Source organism: Brassica napus, chromosome A8 (assembly GCF_020379485.1).
Source record: "Brassica napus cultivar Da-Ae chromosome A8, Da-Ae, whole genome shotgun sequence".
Classification (NCBI taxonomy): Eukaryota; Viridiplantae; Streptophyta; class Magnoliopsida; order Brassicales; family Brassicaceae; genus Brassica; species Brassica napus.
In genome coordinates, this window is record NC_063441.1 from 1198708 (window position 1) to 1216832 (window position 18125).

Sequence of the window (18125 nt, forward strand, 5' to 3'; positions counted from 1 at the left end):
CACTCTCCCATGTATATGAATACTCTCTTTTTTGAAACTTAAAAAACATGAATAATTATTTTGGCTCCACAATAGTATTTTAACCTCGTATTCTTTGGAGAAGAATTGAAAGTAACACATAACTAAGAGTGATTGATTGGGATGTAACTTAGAAATGTTACTATAAAATTTAGTCTGTAAAATATTTTAATTTAATTGTATCTAATAGTGTAACTGTAAGAATTAAATGAATAAATAAATAAATTTATTCAGCAATATATATTTTGTTTTAAAAAATAAGATTTCTACATCTATTTTTAGGGTCTGACTGGTTCAAACGCAGCGGTTGCGGTTGCGGCTGCGGGCGTTTGCGGATGTGGGTGGTTGCGGTTTCTAGCGGTTTTAAGAGATTTGTACGACTGGTTCTGCGGTTAGAAATTGGTGCGTTTGCGGGATACTTATGACTGGTTAACTACCAAATACAACAGCGGTTAAATAATAAATTAACAATATTTACACTTTATATAATTATAAAAATATCAAAAATCATAATATTATAATAAATATGTAAATTATATTTTCAAAGTTATAGTTTTAAATTTTTTAAATTATAGAAAATATTTTTATTTTAAAATTTTATAATATTAATTAAAATATAATAGATATATTTTAGTATTTTTATAATTCCATTTTAAAAATTTTATTTTTATTTTTATTTTTGTATTTATATGGTTTTTTTTAAAAAAAGAAAAAAAAATTATCCTCCCGCAACCGCCCGCAACCGCAAACGCTAGCTGGAACCAGCTTTTGATTTTAAGAGGTTCGGAGCGGTTTGAAGCGATTTGTAGCGGTTTGTATGATTGTTTCGAAACGCTGTCAACCGCTACCAATCGCAAAAGCTGCGTTTGCGGGTGGTAGCGGGAAAACCAATCAAGCTCTTAGTTTTAGCTTTAAAAACTAGTTAAATTATGATTGATAATTTATATGATTGTAGAGAGAAAGTAAAAGTAAAACCTCTCTTGGTAGTAAATATTGATAACGATTCATAATCAAATTTGGACGACAAAAAATAATATTATAAATATCTTTTTTTCTTTTTCCCTCTATCTTTTTATTATTCATTTCATCTTTATTACTTTGTTTTAGTCACTCTTAACATCTTGTTTTTCTTTAGCCGAAAGTCAAAACAGTAAAATTTGCGAATCCGACACAAAAAGAAAAACAAAGAGAGAAATCTGTAAATTTCCAGAGTCAATTGTTTCCATACGAATGTTTTGGTAAGTAAATCAGTTTTTGACTTTCACTGGTTGTGATTAGAATATTCTGTAGAAATTATTCAGTGAAATAATTGTTAAAATAAAATAAAATAAAATATTAAAGCCATCATCACAGAGAATCTCCCTCTATATATACGTAAGCCTTGTACTCTCTCTCGTTTACTCATACTCATCTCACTGAATCTGATCCGATCTCAACAGCTGTCTTTTGCTCCAAACCGGTTAGTGTCTAATTCCCTCCCTAGATCTACTCTTCTCCGCACTATACGCAGATCTTTTCTCATCTGGGTCGCTCTCAATTGACTAAAAAAGTCTCCTCCTTTTTGCTCTTGTGTCCCATCAAATTCCCGATTTGATTTTGCTTTTTGTTTGTTGTTTCAATCAGAGAGAAGTGCAGCGAACATGCCTCATGGGAAGTTAGAGAAGATGGCATCGATGGATGTTCATCTCCGTCAATTGGTTCCTGGCAAAGTTAGTGAAGACGACAAACTTGTCGAGTACGATGCTCTGCTTCTAGATCGGTTCCTCGATATCCTTCAGGAGTTGCACGGCGAGGATCTTCGTGAAACTGTACGTTTTAAGTATAACCCATTTGGCTAAAGATCATAAGAGTTACATCTATGATGAGTTTTATGAATAAAAGGTTTTGACTTTATCAAGTTTCTCTCGGTCATGGATTAGATTAGGGTTTAAAACGATCAAAGATTTAAACTTTTGTGGTTTGAGTTACTATAAAGTATAAACCCATTTGGTTAAAGATCATTAAAGTTACTACATCTATGTTGATTTTATGAATAAAGGTTTGACTTTTCAGTTATCTCGATCATGGGTTAGTTAGATTAGTGTTTTAAACGAAGAAAGATTTGAACTTTTAGGGTTTGAATTAAACCCATTTGGCTAAAGATCATGTATGATGATTTTATGAATAAAGGTTTTGACTTTTTAATTTTCTTGATCATGGGTTAGCTAAAGATTTGATCTTTTTATTGTTTGTATAGGTTCAAGAGCTCTATGAGCACTCTGCAGAGTACGAAGGGAAGCATGAGCCAAAGAAGCTAGAGGAGCTAGGCAATGTTCTAACGAGCTTAGATCCAGGAGACTCCATTGTTATCGCTAAAGCCTTCTCTCACATGCTCAACCTGGCTAATCTCGCTGAGGAAGTGCAGATTGCTTACCGCCGTAGGATCAAGAAGCTGAAGAAAGGTGATTTCGTTGATGAGAGCTCTGCTACTACTGAGTCTGATCTCGAAGAGACTTTCAAGAAGCTTGTTGGTGATCTCAACAAGTCTCCTGAAGAGATCTTTGATGCTCTCAAGAACCAGACTGTTGATTTGGTTTTGACTGCTCATCCTACTCAGTCCGTGAGAAGATCTTTGCTTCAGAAACATGGGAGGTTAGTAGTTTTATTTACCGAACCGGGCTAGCTTTGGATCCATGTTTTGGTGCTTAAGTTAACTTTCTTACAGGATAAGAGACTGTCTGGCTCAGCTCTATGCTAAGGATATTACTCCTGATGACAAGCAAGAGCTTGATGAGGCTCTACAGAGAGAGGTAAAAGCTTTGTCATATAATGCCTTTGTTTTTTAATTCAATCCTCAAAATGTAATGTATTGATTTGCGTTTTTTGGTTAGATTCAAGCTGCGTTCCGAACAGATGAAATCAAGAGAACGCCACCAACACCTCAAGATGAGATGAGAGCTGGGATGAGTTACTTTCATGAAACTATCTGGAAAGGTGTTCCCAAGTTTCTTCGCCGTGTAGACACTGCTCTCAAGAACATCGGTATCGAAGAGCGTGTTCCATACAACGCTCCACTGATTCAGTTCTCTTCTTGGATGGGTGGTGACCGTGATGGTAACCCAAGGGTCACACCTGAAGTCACAAGAGATGTGTGTTTGCTAGCTAGAATGATGGCTGCTACTATGTACTTCAACCAAATTGAAGATCTTATGTTTGAGGTTTGCTCTAGGTTCTTTCTTTTCCGGTTTAGTCTAGTATGTATCCCATTGATTCATTTTGTCCTGCTTTGTTTGTAGCTGTCTATGTGGCGTTGCAATGATGAGCTACGTGTGCGTGCTGATGAACTTCATGTAAACAGGAGGAAAGACGCTGCAAAACATTACATTGGTACGAGAAGGAACCTGTCTTAGAGAATCTGTTTATGTCTCTGTTTTGTTCTGAACTGATCTCTCATTTGTCTTGCAGAGTTTTGGAAGTCAATTCCACCAACCGAACCGTACCGTGTGGTTCTTGGTGACGTAAGAGACAAGCTTTACCACACACGTGAACGAGCTCGTCAACTTCTCAGCAATGGAACCTCTGATGTACCTGAGGAAGCTACTTTCAACAACTTGGAAGAGGTAATCATTTATTGCAATTTAGAATCCTTTAATTTCTGGTTTAGTACTAAACCGATGTGTTGTTGTTGTTGTTGTAGTTCTTGGAACCACTTGAGCTTTGTTACCGATCACTATGCTCATGCGGTGACCGTCCAATAGCTGATGGAAGCCTTCTTGATTTCCTGAGGCAAGTCTCAACCTTTGGACTCTCTCTTGTGCGCCTTGACATAAGGCAAGAATCCGACCGCCACACCGATGTACTGGACGCTATCACAACGCATTTAGAGATTGGATCATACAGAGAATGGTCTGAAGAGCGCCGCCAAGAATGGCTTTTGTCTGAGCTTAGCGGCAAACGTCCTCTCTTCGGTTCTGATCTACCCAAAACCGAAGAGATCGCAGACGTTCTCGACACTTTCCATGTCATTGCCGAGCTGCCTTCAGACAGCTTCGGTGCCTACATCATCTCCATGGCGACGGCTCCTTCTGATGTGTTAGCTGTTGAGCTTTTGCAGCGTGAGTGCCACGTGAAACGGCCTTTGAGAGTTGTCCCCCTCTTTGAGAAGCTAGCTGATCTGGAAGCAGCTCCTGCGGCAGTTGCAAGGCTCTTCTCTGTTGATTGGTACAAGAACCGGATCAACGGCAAGCAAGAGGTCATGATTGGTTATTCAGACTCAGGCAAAGACGCTGGTCGTCTCTCTGCTGCTTGGCAGCTATACAAAGCTCAAGAGGAGCTTGTGAAGGTTGCGAAAGAGTACGGTGTGAAGCTGACGATGTTCCATGGTCGTGGTGGGACTGTCGGAAGAGGAGGCGGACCGACTCATCTTGCTATATTGTCTCAGCCTCCGGATACTATCAACGGCTCGCTCCGTGTCACGGTTCAAGGTGAAGTCATTGAGCAGTCTTTTGGAGAGGAGCATCTGTGCTTCAGAACGCTTCAGCGTTTCACCGCTGCAACGCTTGAGCATGGTATGCGTCCTCCGGTTTCTCCAAAACCGGAATGGCGCGAGTTGCTGGATGAAATGGCGGTTGTTGCGACCGAAGAGTACCGGTCTGTTGTGTTCCAAGAGCCTCGCTTTGTCGAGTACTTCCGCCTCGTAAGTATTCCATTAGCCATGTTGTTTCTGTTTATTCGGTTTATTTTGGTTAGTTTGGTTCGGTCACAATCCCACTGAAAATTTGATTTGGTTATCGGTTGATTTCTGTTTTTAAAATTTTACATTTACAGAAAAACTTTTCTTTTGTTACGGTTAGATTGGAATTTACAAAAAAAAAAATAAAAAAACTTGGAAATTTTTGGTTAAATTTGGTTCGATTATTTTAGTTCTTTTTGATTATTTCGGATTACTCGCTTATTTTATATGTTTTAAAGAAATTAATTTTGAAAACCGATCAAACCAAAAACCAAAGTATTTTCAAAAGCTTTTGGAACTACACCGGATTCAAAACCGAAACAAAACCGAAAGTTTCGGTTTGGTTTGGTTCAATTCAGCAGGGCTATATTCCATGTTCACTTAGATTCTTAAGAGTTCACTTTAACACATAATCTTGTCAACCTCTACGCAGGCTACACCGGAGCTAGAGTATGGTCGTATGAACATTGGAAGCAGACCTTCAAAGAGGAAACCAAGCGGCGGCATTGAGTCTCTCCGTGCCATCCCATGGATCTTTGCTTGGACTCAAACGAGATTCCATCTCCCTGTGTGGCTTGGATTCGGAGCAGCCATCAGGCACGTGGTTGAGAAAGACGTGAAGAACCTACACATGCTTCAGGACATGTACCAACACTGGCCTTTCTTTAGAGTCACTATTGATCTAATCGAAATGGTGTTCGCTAAAGGAGATCCAGGTATCGCTGCCTTGTACGATAAGCTTCTTGTCTCAGAGGAGCTATGGCCTTTTGGGGAGAAACTCAGAGCTAACTTCGAAGAAACCAAGAAACTCGTCCTCCAGGTTAATACAGAAATAAACAGAGCTTTCTTGATTTTCTTGATTGGTTACATCAAACTCAGAACTAATCGATTTTGTTGTGTTGCAGACTGCTGGGCACAAGGATCTGCTTGAAGGAGATCCTTACTTGAAGCAGAGACTGAGACTACGTAACTCTTACATCACCACACTCAATGTCTGTCAAGCTTACACACTGAAGAGGATCCGTGACCCGAGCTACAATGTGACTCTACGACCTCACATCTCTAAGGAGATTGCTGAATCGAGCAAAGAACTCATCGAGCTTAACCCGACGAGCGAGTACGCGCCTGGACTTGAAGATACACTCATCCTGACCATGAAGGGTGTCGCTGCTGGTCTACAGAACACCGGTTGAGTAAAAAAAAACAGAGATGAGCCTCTCTGTTTCTCCACACTCTGCTTTTTTTTATCTACGGATTCAAAAATAATAAATTATTGCGGTTGGGTTTATTGGTTTGTTTATGTAAATCCACCGTCAAAGTGTTGATCTTTGTGTACGAATTACTCTTTCGAGATTATGAACACATGCTCTGTTTTTTTATTTATCGAATGTAACAAAACCGAGCAAGGGAATCTCATTCTTGTTTGTTTGTCTTTTACTTAACCTTCTTCCTCTTTACGGATCGTTGCTATTTGATTTCGGTTTGGTTTGTTCTAAACCGGATAATAATAAATAGTTTTTGGTTTAGTTTTTTGCCTCATATGCTTTCGTTTGTCTCGACTCAATAACATACATGTCGGCTGAGTATGTGTATGTGGTGGTCCCGAGAAACGACAGACATGTTTGAGAAAAGAGGCCGTTGAAGAAGGAAAGTAGTGGTGCAAGAAAACGACGTGGTGTTTGGGTCTTGTCTATAGACACGCCTTGCATTTTTTTATTCTGTTACGCCTCAACGGTTGTATTTATTGTGGGGAATTTATTATAGTGTACACTGTACGTGTATCTGTTTTTTTTAACTAAAGCGTACTTTATGCGTAATTAACTCTTAAGTAATCAAGTACGTTTTGGATTTCACTCTCAAATGTAAAAAAGTCCACAACTCGAAAGCCGGTGTCTGTAAACCACGCGCCTCCACTGGTTTTGAAGGTGGAAAAATAATAAGAAAATGAGAAATTTTATGAATAGGCTTTTCTGATATTTTATGAAGACGACCAAAAATATTATCCACTAAAGAAAGGATAAATACGTGTCAGTGGACGAGGAATACAAGGCACCGACTACAGCCGGCGCAATATAGCACCGCCCAACCACCGTAAAGTCCATAACCTTCCTACCTTTTTTTATTTTAAAAATAATTTTGGGTTTCTAGTTATCTTTATTGTTGGGCGTTATGTTCATAATTATCCCTTTACAACAACTTCTTAGTTAAAAACTAACTAAAAGGAGCTTTGTATGGTGCATATTGTATTCTCTTTTCTTTTCAATCCCTTGAAGAGAGGGCAACTAACACATTAAGACCAAAAGCATTAGCTAAAGTTGCTTGCATTAACAAACTAAATCATTCTCTAATAAATCCGTATCTCCTTTTTGTAGTTGGTAACGACTAAAGTATTTTTTAAAATTAACTTTTAAATCAGTCACCTATCCAGGGGCGAAGCCAGACTTGTCTTTTACTGGATGCACAATAACTAATATTAATCATAAAAATTAGAAAAATGGAGTCTTGAACCCATGTCCCTTGAGAGTTGTGGGTGCACCACAACCAAATGAGCCAATAATAGCTCCTATGTTCATTGTAAAAGTTAACTCTATAAATAATTAGGGGTGCACGTGCACCCATAAACGTCAACGTAGCTTCGTTCCTGCACCTATCTCCCTTTTATTTGGTTGAAAGTTTATAATAACAGTCAAATATAGTATTTAATAATATACTGTATATAAAACTATATCCAAGGACAGGGAGGTTCCTTTCCTATGCAGGTAGACTTCAACTGATCAACTCTGTTATTAGAAGCCTCACTAATTTTTGGATGGCATCCTTTCGATTACCCAGTGGATGTATAAAGGAGATAGAGAGAATTTGTTCTGCTTTTCTATGGTCTGGTCCAGAGCTGAATGGCAGGAAAGCTAAGATATCTTGGAAAGACATTTGCAAGATGAAATATGAAGGAGGACTGGGATTGAGACCGCTAAAGGAGGTGAATCAAGTTAGCTGTCTCAAACTCATTTGGAGAATTCTATCGACTCACTCGCTTTGGGTGAATTGGATCAAGGTCTATCTTATTAGAAAAGGCTCACTTTGGATGATTAAGGATAATACACAGAGTGGGTCTTGGATGTGGAGGAAAATTCTCAAGAGTAGAGAGATGGCGAAGCATTTCTACAAAGTGGAGGTGGGAAATGGTCGAGGAACTTCTTTTTGGTATGAAATGTGGAACCCAATGGGTCGTTTGAAGGAAGTGGCAGGGGAGGGCAGTCATATAGACATGGGTATCTTGATGAATGCAAAAGTAGAGGATTGCTTAAATCACAGGAAGAGGCATCATCGAATACAAATACTCAACAGAATAGAGATGGAGATAGAGAAGTTCAAAGATAATAGTAATGAGGAAGCGGATATTCCTCTATGGAAGAATGAGAAGGGTAAGTACAAAAGGAAATTCTCTACAAAAAGTACTTGGCTTAGTATTAGAGAAAAACATCAGCCTTGTTACTGGCATCAAGCGATTTGGTTCAAACATGCAACCCCAAAGTTCTCAGTTGTTACTTGGATAGCTATACGGGGGAGACTAGCAACGGGTGATAGAATGAGAAACTGGAATGGTGCTGCTGATATTTCCTGTGTCTTATGTCGAGAGCCTTTGGAGACATTATATCACCTCTTTTTTGAGTGTCCTTACTCAGCTCAAGTGTGGGAGGCATTAACGAAAGGCATTCTTCATGATCAGTATACTGTTGATTGGGAAAGGATCATTAGAATGCTTGTGGAGAGTCCAAATTGGAGCAGATTGCAGATGTTCACAATGAGATATGTTCTGCAGGCAACGGTTCATACTATTTGGAGAGAGCGCAATAGGCGAAGGCATGGAGAAGATGCAGTGCCTGCAGAAGTTATGATAAGGAGGTTGGATAAGAATGTGAGAAATCAGTTCACTGTGGTTCAAAGAAGAGGAGACAAGGAATATAGAGAAGGGATGTCTTTTTGGTTTGGTACTAGAGGATAGGGAAATGAGGGATATTAGTCAAGTTCGAAGATACAAATAGATTTTTCGAAAATGTTGCAATTTATTTTTGAAAAACACTTGATGTAAGGTCTTTTTTTTTTGAGTTCAATTTAACATTCAATTCAAAAAAAAAAAAAAAAAACTATATCCAAGCTCATTTTTTTCATCATAAAGGTATACATATTTCAGTAAACTCACATTTTCCTATAATATTTTTAGATGTAGTTAGTTATACATGAATTTGTGTAGAATGTACAAAACACAAATAACATCAACTTTTTTGATCCAAAAAATAAAATAATAGTAACATCAACTTTGTAGGAAAATGAATAAATTATATCTTTTTATTGATGAAAATGTTGTGACAAAGAGGAGAACTGGAATGACAAGATGGGTTCACTACACTTAAGAGTAACAAAGGGAAAAAAAAAAATGAAGAATCCAAATCTTCCTCTTTTGCCCATTTTAGTAAAGCCCCCTGCTTCACTCACATACAAACTTCTCTTATGTACACAAGAGTAATCTCCAACCGGTAAACACTTGTCAATACCTAAACAAGTGAAGGCTGAAGAAGAGGAGCCAATGCAATCTCAATCTGAGAAAAATGAATGGAAGAAGAACATATCACAGGGCAATGAAGAGGGGGGAATGAATGAACAAATCATAAAGAGCTGAAAACTCTACACTAATGAGGTTCCCTGGTAATGAAGTTAAGTGGGATTATTGAGGGTAATGATTGAAAAAGAGTGTATTAACTAACTGCTATAGTGCCTCACTGAGTACTCCAACACTTCTTTGCTTGGACAGACAATCTCCTTTACACGAGTACCATTCTTGTATATCTTCACTGTCGGTACAACCCTCACGTTCTCTGCATTACCTATAGACGGACATTTATCTATGTCCACCTAACCAATAAAACAAGGTAAGACATCAGAGTCAATCTCTTCCTATGCTATTATGACATGCTCATGTAACTTTACCTTGAGGAAGTGTATAGAAGGATAGCGAGTACATAACGAGTCCACAAACGGAGATAACTGCTTGCATTGATGATCAGAGGCCGTCGAGAAATGAATAACCGAAACTCCTGGTAGATTCATGGCAGCTTTAAACTGTTCACGGCTGTAAACTTCCTCAACTTCACCACCGAACTCCATATTCAAAACTTCCTCTCCGCGAGACTTCTTCAACGCGACTTGAGCATGAAACAAAGACTCAGCAACTTCCTTATCATGAGGGAGTTCCTTTCTCAACGCTTCATAATCACTCACTGCAGCTGCCCATCTCTCCACCTACAGTTCAAACAGAGAAAATCTCAATCCCTTAAGCTTACAACAAATTTAAAAGTTTGATTAGTGTACCTTGCTATTTGAGGCAGCTCTACGGAGAAGAGGCTTAGTGTAACGTGGTTGAAAACGCAGCGCGTGGTTACAATCTTCGATAGAGCGTTCCCACATTCCGAGTTTAAACCAACAAGCTGCTCGGTTACAATATAGAATAGCGTTGCATGGATCAAGCCTAAGGCCTTCTGCATAAGCTGAGCTTGCTTCAGTGTATCTTTCTGATTTGTAGAGATCGTTACCGCGAACACGAGATCTAGCAACCAATGTAACAGTGTTGTGTAGCATGGCAACTTCGTTGCTTCGTGGATCTAATTTGCTAGCTTTCTCAGCAGCCATCACTGCATTTTCAAACCTACCTAAAGCCATCTCGATTTGAGCTTTGACAAAGTATGTGTAAGCTTCACAGGCTATACCAGAGAACCGAGTCTGAGAACAAGATGCTGGAAACGGCTCTACTTTGAGAGCTTCTAATAGCTTTGATTGGGCAGCATCAAGCCGGTGAAGTTTCAAGAGTGCTTCTACTTTACACATACCTAGCTGCATTTTTTAAGACCAATGTTCAAGAAATAAATATGAGATTATTGATTAAGCGGACGCCTCGACCAACTTTTTGGACTGATTTATTTTAAACTAAATAGTTCTATAAATTGTTTCGTTTAGATCCTGATTTCCCAAATAGGCCGCCTAAACTGATTTTTAGAACATTGTTTAAGACGCAACATTTTATTCCAGTTCTGACTCTATCTATCCGACATAAGTTGAGTTCTTACCTGTGGAGAAAAGTCTGCTCCAGCAACAATAGCTGCATCTACTCCCATCAAAGCAGCTTTCCAATCACCGAGCTTCCTTGCATCTGCGCATTTGCTTATATGTTTCTCAACAGCTTCAAGCTTCTGCAACTCCATAGGATCTGATGGTTTCCCAAGAACACATAGATGCTTCCTCGCATTATCAACCTGTCCTAATCTGCAACCAAGACACACACTGAAGTCTCTCAGAAAAGCTTAAACCAATGTTCAAGAGATCGCTAGGCGGTAATTAGACGCTTTATAAGAGATTATTCTTTAGAATGGCGCCTAGACGTCTAAGCAGAAGCCTAGTCGCCACCTAGACCAATATTTAGAACACTGCATTGAAGTTTCAGACAACATATTAAAAAAAACAAGAGATTTGTCTACCTAATAAGTTTCAGACAGCATCAAAAAACAAGTTTCAGACAGCATCAAAAACTCTACCTAATAAGCAATGAGGCCAAACGTTGATGAGCTCTTCCATAGTTAGGATCCAATCTCAAAGCCTCTTCACACTCCTTCACAGCTTCACCGACTCGACCCAAACCCGTCAACGCAGCGGCTCGGTTGCTCCGGTAAGCCGCGTTCGCCGGCGACAAAGCTATCGCCCTATCGTACAACTTCAAAGCCTCGCCGAACAAACCTTTCCTATACATCTCGTTACCTACTCTCTTCACTTCCTCTGCGTCCGAACCTAACATCGCGGCGGGACTGCTTCTGATAGAACCACCGACGGTCACCGGAGCAACAGGCTTCGCCGGAGATACGCCGCTTCCTCCTCCGCCGCGCATTATGCTGCCGTGACCGTACGTTCCCGTGCCGGATCCGAGAACGTCGCTTCTGGAGCGGCTCTGCGTCATTCCGGTGAGTTGGATCTTCCCGGAGGGGCAGATGTTTCCGGTGGGAAGCACATTCGCCGCCGTGGCTGGAGAAGTGGCGGAGCTTTGAGTGGAGGAGGAGACGAGTGGTTGTTGTGAGTTGGAAGTAACCGAGTCCGATCTTGCTTGACTCGTTCTCAGGTTGCCACTACTCGAACCGGATTGACTACTACCGCGAACCGAACCGGATCTTCCGTTAACCGGAGCGTGTTGTCTAGTTACAGATCCGGAAGAGCTAGAGCTGCTGCTGCTAGTTGTTGTGGTTGTGGTGAGTCCACGTGGCTGAGAACGAAGCGGAGAAACCGGTGAACCGAGATCTAGCTCGCGAAAATCCGGTTTATTAATCTCGGAGGTTAATGATGAATCACGGGGAGGGACCGGTTTACCTGACGGTGACATTTTTTTTATTTTGTTTTCCGGTTAACGAAAAAAATCAAAACGAGATCAGTGAATGATGGACGGAAACTCTAACGGACGTTTCTCGGTACTACCGCTAAAGGTTTCAAATGGCCGTTAATGGAGACGGCGAAGAGTGGAGAAGGAGACGAAGGGAGGAGGATGAGATACTATGAACAAAGGCATGGAAGGGAAAGTGAAAGAGATGGGGATCTCGTGATTTAAAAGGGTGAAGCAAAGAATGAATGTGAGTGTCTAGAGAGAGAGAGAAGAGAGAAGGTTCATAGAAGAAGAAGAAGAGTGAAGGTGGAGATGCAGACCGAATATTATATATTAATTTATTTCATTTGACAAAGGAAAATAAATTCATTATTGTAGTACTAAAAATCGGAAAGCAAAAGTATTACTAAAATTTTAATTTGACAGGACCTTGAATTAACGAACCCTTTAAATTATGGATAAGCAGAAATAGCAGATAAATTATAATTATTTATATGCTTTTTTTTTTGATCAACTTAATTATTTATATGCTTTTAAATCAAATTCAATTAATAATAATCTAAATTTTGTAAAAAAAATTAAGATTTGTTTGAGTAAAGTAACTTTCTCTGCGAAATTTTTAGTTAGAGCATCTCCAATGTATTACTCCATTTTTTACTCCAAAATGGTGCAACACCAAAATGGAGTAAGGTTTTACTCCAATGTATTACTCCATTTTCTACTCCAAAAATAATATTTCTTAAAGATTTCATTTTTATTTTATTCATAATTGCAAATAAAATCTTATACTTATAAAAATTTACCAATTAACCCCAACTATTTTATGTTTATGATAAATAATTAAAATATAAATTATTTGAATTAAATATTTATTATTAAAAAGTACAAGAAATCATTAAAAAGACAACATATATGTGGGTTCAACAATGAGCATTATAATATTTTTCCCACAAATGATTAACTAATGTATTTCGTAATGAAAATGAGCTTCTTTATCTTTGATATTTCTAAATCGAGCAAGAAAATTTTGAAATCAGACATTTTCATCTTCTGCAATTTTGATACTCGGATGTGGAGCTTCTCTTCCAAGTTCAATTGGTGCATCGAGTTCACGCTCATCTATACAAGATCCAAATGTTCGTGCGTATATTCAAACTCAACAAATACAAATAATATCAAAGCGAAATGTTGAATCACAAGATCAACAAGCTCTTTCTTAGACTTCTCCGTTTGGGCAATATTTCACCGACCTTAGCGGATCCGGAACGGATTTTCCAGATTATTAAATTTACTTATTTTATGTTATTTTTATTTTTATTATTTATTTTTTCTGTTATTTTCATTATTTATTTAAAATTATTAAATAATCTTTTGTGGAATATACTATTTTCATGTTAATGTATCATTTTAAATATTATTTAAGTAAGAAATAAAAACATTAAAGATTAAAAGGACCATTTTATAAATAAAAAAAGTTCAACTCCAAAATGGAGTAATGGGTAAGATTACTCCATAAATGGAGTAACCTTAGCTATTACTCCATTTTCAACTCCAAAATGGAGTGGGGTTGGAGAAGATTTTACTCCATAATGATGTTTGGAGTTGAAAATGGAGTAGGGTTGGAGATGCCCTTATAAGATGAACAGGAAATTTCGGAAATAACTAGTATTAATTAAATGTACAAAATAACACTTTCTTCTTCACCTGCTGCTTCACGAGACATGTTTATTTTTGCTTTAGTCTTTCCATTTTAATCGTTTAATCAGAAAATTTATTTTTTATAAAGATGAGTGAGTATACTTACAAAATCTGCTTACTTCGATACTCTTCATTTTTTTTTTTTTGGACAAATGATACTCCTCATTTATCTTTGTACTTTGACGCTTACATTCCAGAAAGCCAACTCGCGGCGTATAGGAAGTGACGTCTACGCTCTTAGACAATCTATCGTGTTGTGTCCTAAAATAACAATTGTAGAGAGCAAACGCGTAATACATTATTGTTTCATATAATTTTTCGCATAAACGCTTTTGTTTACTTTCTTGTAAAGTGAATTTGAAGTTGATTATGGAAGTAGAGAAAATATGTGTTAAATAACTGCGTATTTTCTTGTAGTTATAAGCTTGTTAACTGCTTCCTGTTTTACAATAAAAAACACTTTCTTTCAATGTATTAGCAATAGCAATAGAATAGCAACTAAATGAAAATAGAGAGTATGTCATACAAGTCCCACGCACATAAATACACTTTAAGGTTACTTGTAAGAAGTTAATACTACTAACACAAAATCCGATAACATGTTTTAATGTTCAAAATCAGTCAACTTAAACAAGGAGTATTTATTGACTAGTTTACATAAGTTCATTGTATTGGCAATTAAATAAAAATAAAGAGTCTTCCATATCATACCAGTATTTCGCACAGAAAAATCCACTTGATTAATTGTTGGCAGAAAAAAAAAAGTTATTCTTTAGTTCACACTTTATATAGTGAATTTCTAAATTCACCAACCAATAGTATTTCATTGTTTCAAATTCATATTTTTTAGAAGAAAAAAATAAAATATTGTCTAGTTATATTATGTTTTTAAAATAAAAGCATAAAAAAAAGAATATTGTAGTTACAGAAAAAAAAGTTTTTAATTTTTTTTTAAACATCGTCAGCAAAACACTAAACTCTAAACTCTTGGATAAAACCTAAATCTTGGATAAATCTTAAACTCTAAATCAAAAACACTAAACCCTAAACCCTAAATCATAAACCCTAAACCCTTGATTTAGAGTTTAGGATTTATCCAAGGGTTTAGGATGTAGGATTTAGGATTTAAAGAATAGTGTTTAGTGTTTTGCTGACGACGTTAAAAAAATATATTTTTTTGTAATTACTAATATTTATTTATTTATTTTTATTTTAAAAATATAATATAACTTAAAAATATTTTGTTTCCTTTTTAAAAAGATATCGAATATAAAATAATACAATCTTATTGGTTTGTGAAGGATTCACCTAGGGGTGAACCCAAAAATAAGTAAAAAAAAATCTCCCAGCACATTAAACTGGTGAATTAGAGCACTGAGATGAAAGCTTATATGAAAGTTGATACATCCAATACATTGCCAGCGGATACAGAAAAAGTGTTTAGAATTCTCACATTATAAAAAGAAAATTTAACCAACTCTGAACAAAAAGTTGGCCACTGATAATCACACACATATATATAGTAAGTATAGACTAGACTTACTTACACTCAATTCTTATACATACATTTTAATTCAATTTATTTGTAAATAGTGTTAACAAAAATATTGCCGCAAAAAGTTAACAAGCATAATAGGTTTGGGTATGATAGCAACCAATAATCACATCGGTGTTAGACGATCATAACTCCAGTTTTTTAACTGAGGTTCTTAACTTCAGCTAAGAGACGCTTTTTAATTTTTTTTAGATTTTAATTAAGAAAAACTAAGAACCGTCTCTTAAATAATAGATATAAAAGTCATTTTTTAACCGAAAAATGAAAAAAATGTCAAATCGTGAATTAAGAACTCCAGCTAAGAGACCATAATTAATCATGCCCTAAGTTACCTCGTAGTTTGCAAGGCTCTATTGGTTATAGAATGTAGTTTCTGTTTCTTTATTCTATTTTTAACACACTTTATATACGCTTACATTTACATGTTTACATATACACCCAAATGTAAACATTACATCTAATTAATACGATTAAATGTCGATCCGAATGTTATAGGATATCAGAATTTTAAGTAAACTTTAATAATTCAGTTTGTACAACTAGGTGCACAAAAAAAAGAGAAAGAACAACTAGTGTTTAAAGATTAAATCAGTTAACTCAGTTTTAAAAGTTATAGTGTTATACTATCCACACGACAACAATACTAGACTATTTTCAATGATTCATCCTATTTTTCACTGTAAAATATACTAATTCTAGAATTGTGATATAATCCAACGGTATTTTATTTTATAGTAAAAATAGAGTAATGAAAAAAAAAACATTATTCTATATATATAGCAAACTCATTTTTTCTTTTATTATATAGTAAAAAAGAGAGTACTACTGAAATATTTTTACTATAAATTCTATTTTAAACTGAAAAATAGACTGGAATTGGAGAATGCACTTAGATGTGATTTGTCCAACAACAACATATATATATATATACACAGATAAAAATCAGAAAATAATAGCATTAGGTTGTGACAAAGATATATGTACATATATGTACTCATTGCAATTTTTCAACAGCTGGAAACAGATTCTGTTATAAACATATATGAGCTTCCACTTTTTATATTCGACCATTTACGTCAAAGTAATTGAAGATTGAATCGTTAAAAGTGTGTGGTGTGTTTATAACATATATGTATATGTCAATAAACAAAAGCATAACGTTTGTGTCAATTATATGTATGCCATAGTATATCTTAGTTGATAATGGAGCGGTTAAAGCATCAACAGTGGTGTATGGTTGAGTCTCTCAACAAAGATAAAATATAGAGAATTTTTATCCTAATTAACCAAATACCCTAAATTTCACAATGTTATACCTTTTTTCATAGACATAAACTAGTCACATCATAGGTATTTTCGTTTTTTTAGAGTTTTAAACCAATTCACCCTAAAATATAATGAATTATATCTTTTAATCTTTTGTATAATTAGAGTATTTAGAGGTTGATACATGGAAAAAAGTCTCTTGCCAAGAGACTTTCATAAACAATATTTCTCTCTTTTTTTTTGCATTTACTTTCTATTTATTATCTTTAATTTTAATTATGATAAACTCACACAATTTAACCAGTGTGCATGCTCTTACAGTATTTTCTTTGGTATAATATTTTTAAAATAGGGTTTTAAGCAATATACCGAGTTGTTCTTAAGCCAGTTACATGATTTATTACAAAATATTTTTTTTTGGAACTCACACAAGTTAATATTATATTCTAGTAGAACATAGTCATATAGTTAAATTTGAACCAATTAGAAAATTACAAAATGTTCTTACAAGTTATAATTTTACACAAGCGTGGTATAGTGGGGTTTGGTATACCGACATTTGCATAATTTTATATGTTCTTATCCAAAACTTGTTTCACAACAAGAAATTATCAAACGTAAAAATATTATGTCATCATCTTCCTCTCTCCCGAAAAAAATGTCTTTGACATAGAGTAACAAATTTTTTTTTTTACTATGCTTTAATCATATAATCCTCAATGTTATGTATTTCTACATAACATTTTGTGTTTTTTTTACACAAGGGTTTTCTTACTTCAAATTTTGTTTAAGCATATAATATACCGAAATCTTTAGTTATACTTCAGATGCTTCTAACCACACGTTTTTATGTGCGTATACTTTGAAAATATGTCATCATGTATAAAATAGATGGTGGTTTCTTTTGGAACAAGTTAGGTTGTTTAAAGAGAATGAAAAGAAAAAGCTAATAAAACTTAATTCAAAAGCTTCTCTTTTATAGTTATTTAGTCTCGCCCGACTCAAAAGTTCCCAATAGTGATAAACTTGAATCTTGATGTCATCTTCACACTAAAAGGAAGCATTTACGTAACACGTCAAACTAAATTTTATATTGAATGTATTATGAATAATTCATTTGCTGCTGCATACTTGGCATGTACTGTACATTACGGCTTAGTTAAACATAGTTACATTATACAGTAATCTGTCGTCAAAATTGAAGGACTGGTGGTGAATTTATTGAGCAACGACGTTATAGTGATGGAGAAAGATGCGTTTCTATCAGTTACAAAAAAAAAAAAAAAAAAAAAAGATGCGTTTCTATATATCTTTATTGGTAGTACTCAGGGCAAGTCTTCTATGAATCTTGAATCCAGCTTCGAGATTTCATTTAAATGCAAGTGTCCTAGAAGTGTTGAATTTTTCATTGTCTATAGCTGTTATGGCTATGAATGATGACAAATAAAAAAGTGGTGATATGC

At 35.9% G+C, this 18125-nt stretch overlaps 3 protein-coding genes across 4 annotated transcripts; 2 read left to right on the top strand and 1 right to left on the bottom strand.

Moving 5' to 3' along the window:
• Positions 1-1339: 1339 nt before the first annotated feature.
• Positions 1340-6166, top strand: LOC106377292 (phosphoenolpyruvate carboxylase 1). The gene is made up of 10 exons (XM_013817493.3): positions 1340-1477; positions 1642-1826; positions 2255-2649; positions 2723-2807; positions 2889-3215; positions 3294-3384; positions 3463-3617; positions 3695-4693; positions 5163-5549; positions 5635-6166. The coding sequence occupies exons 2-10, from the start codon at positions 1659-1661 to the stop codon at positions 5920-5922; spliced, it is 2895 nt and encodes a 964-aa protein (XP_013672947.2). The 5' UTR covers positions 1340-1477; positions 1642-1658; the 3' UTR covers positions 5923-6166.
• A 1498-nt stretch (positions 6167-7664) lies between these two features.
• On the top strand, positions 7665-8732 carry LOC111200142. The gene has a single exon (XM_022690831.1). It carries the CDS (start codon positions 7665-7667, stop codon positions 8730-8732), a length of 1068 nt encoding a protein of 355 aa, XP_022546552.1.
• A 326-nt stretch (positions 8733-9058) lies between these two features.
• Positions 9059-12483, bottom strand: LOC106360423 (TPR repeat-containing thioredoxin TTL1). 2 transcript variants are annotated; one of them, XM_048738448.1, is made up of 6 exons: positions 11597-12457; positions 11314-11563; positions 10849-11044; positions 10097-10615; positions 9716-10027; positions 9059-9640 (listed from the first exon to the last, which is right to left on the bottom strand). In XM_048738448.1, exons 1-6 carry the CDS (start codon positions 12144-12146, stop codon positions 9488-9490), a joined length of 1980 nt encoding a protein of 659 aa, XP_048594405.1. In that variant the 5' UTR covers positions 12147-12457; the 3' UTR covers positions 9059-9487. The 2 variants fall into 2 exon arrangements, with proteins under 2 accessions (XP_048594405.1, XP_048594404.1); XM_048738447.1 differs by having other exon boundaries at positions 11314-12483.
• Positions 12484-18125: the final 5642 nt, after the last annotated feature.